We start from the raw sequence: 1,505 nt of genomic DNA, 5'->3' as shown, positions 1-1,505 counted from the left end.
AGGCTCAAGGGCCAGGCCAATTATGTGGAGACTTAGTGTCTTCTGGGTCTTAAAACTGTTTTCTTATAAAGTATTATCTATTGGGGGCTGGCAGGTGGCATGGTGGTTAAGGGCACTGGACTCTCACATGACTGACCGTGGTTTCAGTCCTGGACCTGGTGGCTGGCTTTCTCACTTGTGCTCTCTCTCTCTCTGTCTCTGTCTCTCTCTCTCACGTCAAATTGAAATAAATTTAAAAAAATACATACAGTTGAGGGACCAGCAGTTAGCATAATGGCTATGTCACTGGACTCCCACGTGGTCGACCGCGGTTCGAATCCTGGACCTGGTGGCTTAAAACTCACGCCGGGCACGTGTGTGTGCGTGCCCAAGATCACAAGAGGAGAATGGAGGAGAAGGGATTGCGGTGTGGCCATCCCCACTGGGAGGTGATTTCTCACTTTCTGTCTCTCTGTCTCTCTCTCTGTCTGTCTGGTGAGCGCACGCGCCCTACAGTGAAAATCTCTCCAAAAAAAAAAAAAAAACAGTTGAATAAAAATAATTCTTTTTTTAAAAAAAAATGAAATAATATCTCTTTACAGAAATACACTGAATTTGAATGTACATCACCACTCTGGGTGTAGAAATTAAAATGTCAGCCTCTTGGGGCCAGCAGGTGGCATGGTGGTTGAGGGTGCTGGACTCCCACATGGCCAACTGTGGTTTGAGTACTGGACCCGGTGACTTGCTTTATCAATCCCCACCCCCCATTCTGTCCCTCTCTGGTCTAATTTGAAGAAAGAAAGTTAAATCTTTTTTTTTTAAATGCCAGCCTCTCAAGAATGCCCAAATAAATAAATAAAATGTTAGATAAAATAATTCTTTAACGCCAGCCTCAAGAGCGCCAGGGCCCCTGCAGTCACAGCTCCCTCCCTTCCCATCCTGCTGCCCCGGAGCCGCCTCCTTGCCTTTCGTTCTAGTTGTACCTCCTGCACTGGCACCTGGTGGGGTTTGTACCTCACTGTCCCGTTGCACACTGGTGGTGTACCTGGCCGTCTGCCATGCTGTGTGGAGTGCTCTGCCTGCCTGCGCCATGTTTCTGGGCACACCACGTGGTAGGTAGCACCGTGTGCTCACGGCACTTCCCCACCCAGGTTACCTGAGGAGGCACACCACCGACGGGTGTTTGAGATGGTGGAGGCGCTACAGGAACACCCACGAGACCCCAGCCAGATCCTGATCGGCTACAATCGGGGCCTTATTGTCATCTGGGACCTGCAGAGCGGCCGTGTGCTCCAGCATTTCCTCAGTAGCCAGGTAGGTGGTGTCTGGGAGGGTGGCAGGTGCCTCGTGGCTCCCTGGCTGCCACGTGGCCCATGCGCTGCCCGTGCCAAGGAGCAGGGCTGCTTGGTCCCAGCCTGCCGCTCTGTCCTCCTCCTCTCCAAAGCAGCTGGAGAACGTCTGTTGGCAGCGGGACGGCCGCCTGATCGTCAGCTTCCACCCCGCCGGCAGGCCCCTCCACAGGC

At 52.8% G+C, this 1,505-nt stretch overlaps 1 protein-coding gene across 1 annotated transcript in view; it reads left to right on the top strand.

The window, feature by feature from the left end:
* The window catches only part of LLGL2 (LLGL scribble cell polarity complex component 2), a gene marked incomplete in the record, with an annotated part of 32,424 nt that overhangs the window by 19,223 nt on the left and 11,696 nt on the right, over window positions 1-1,505 (top strand). The window contains 2 exon segments of the mRNA XM_027770787.1: window positions 1,134-1,296; window positions 1,427-1,475. Coding sequence (XP_027626588.1) covers window positions 1,134-1,296; window positions 1,427-1,475 — 212 coding nt within the window.

Source organism: Tupaia chinensis, unplaced genomic scaffold (genome assembly GCF_000334495.1).
Source record: "Tupaia chinensis unplaced genomic scaffold, TupChi_1.0 Scaffold000159_1, whole genome shotgun sequence".
Classification (NCBI taxonomy): domain Eukaryota; kingdom Metazoa; phylum Chordata; class Mammalia; order Scandentia; family Tupaiidae; genus Tupaia; species Tupaia belangeri.
This window is presented reverse-complemented; position numbering and strand designations above follow the sequence as displayed.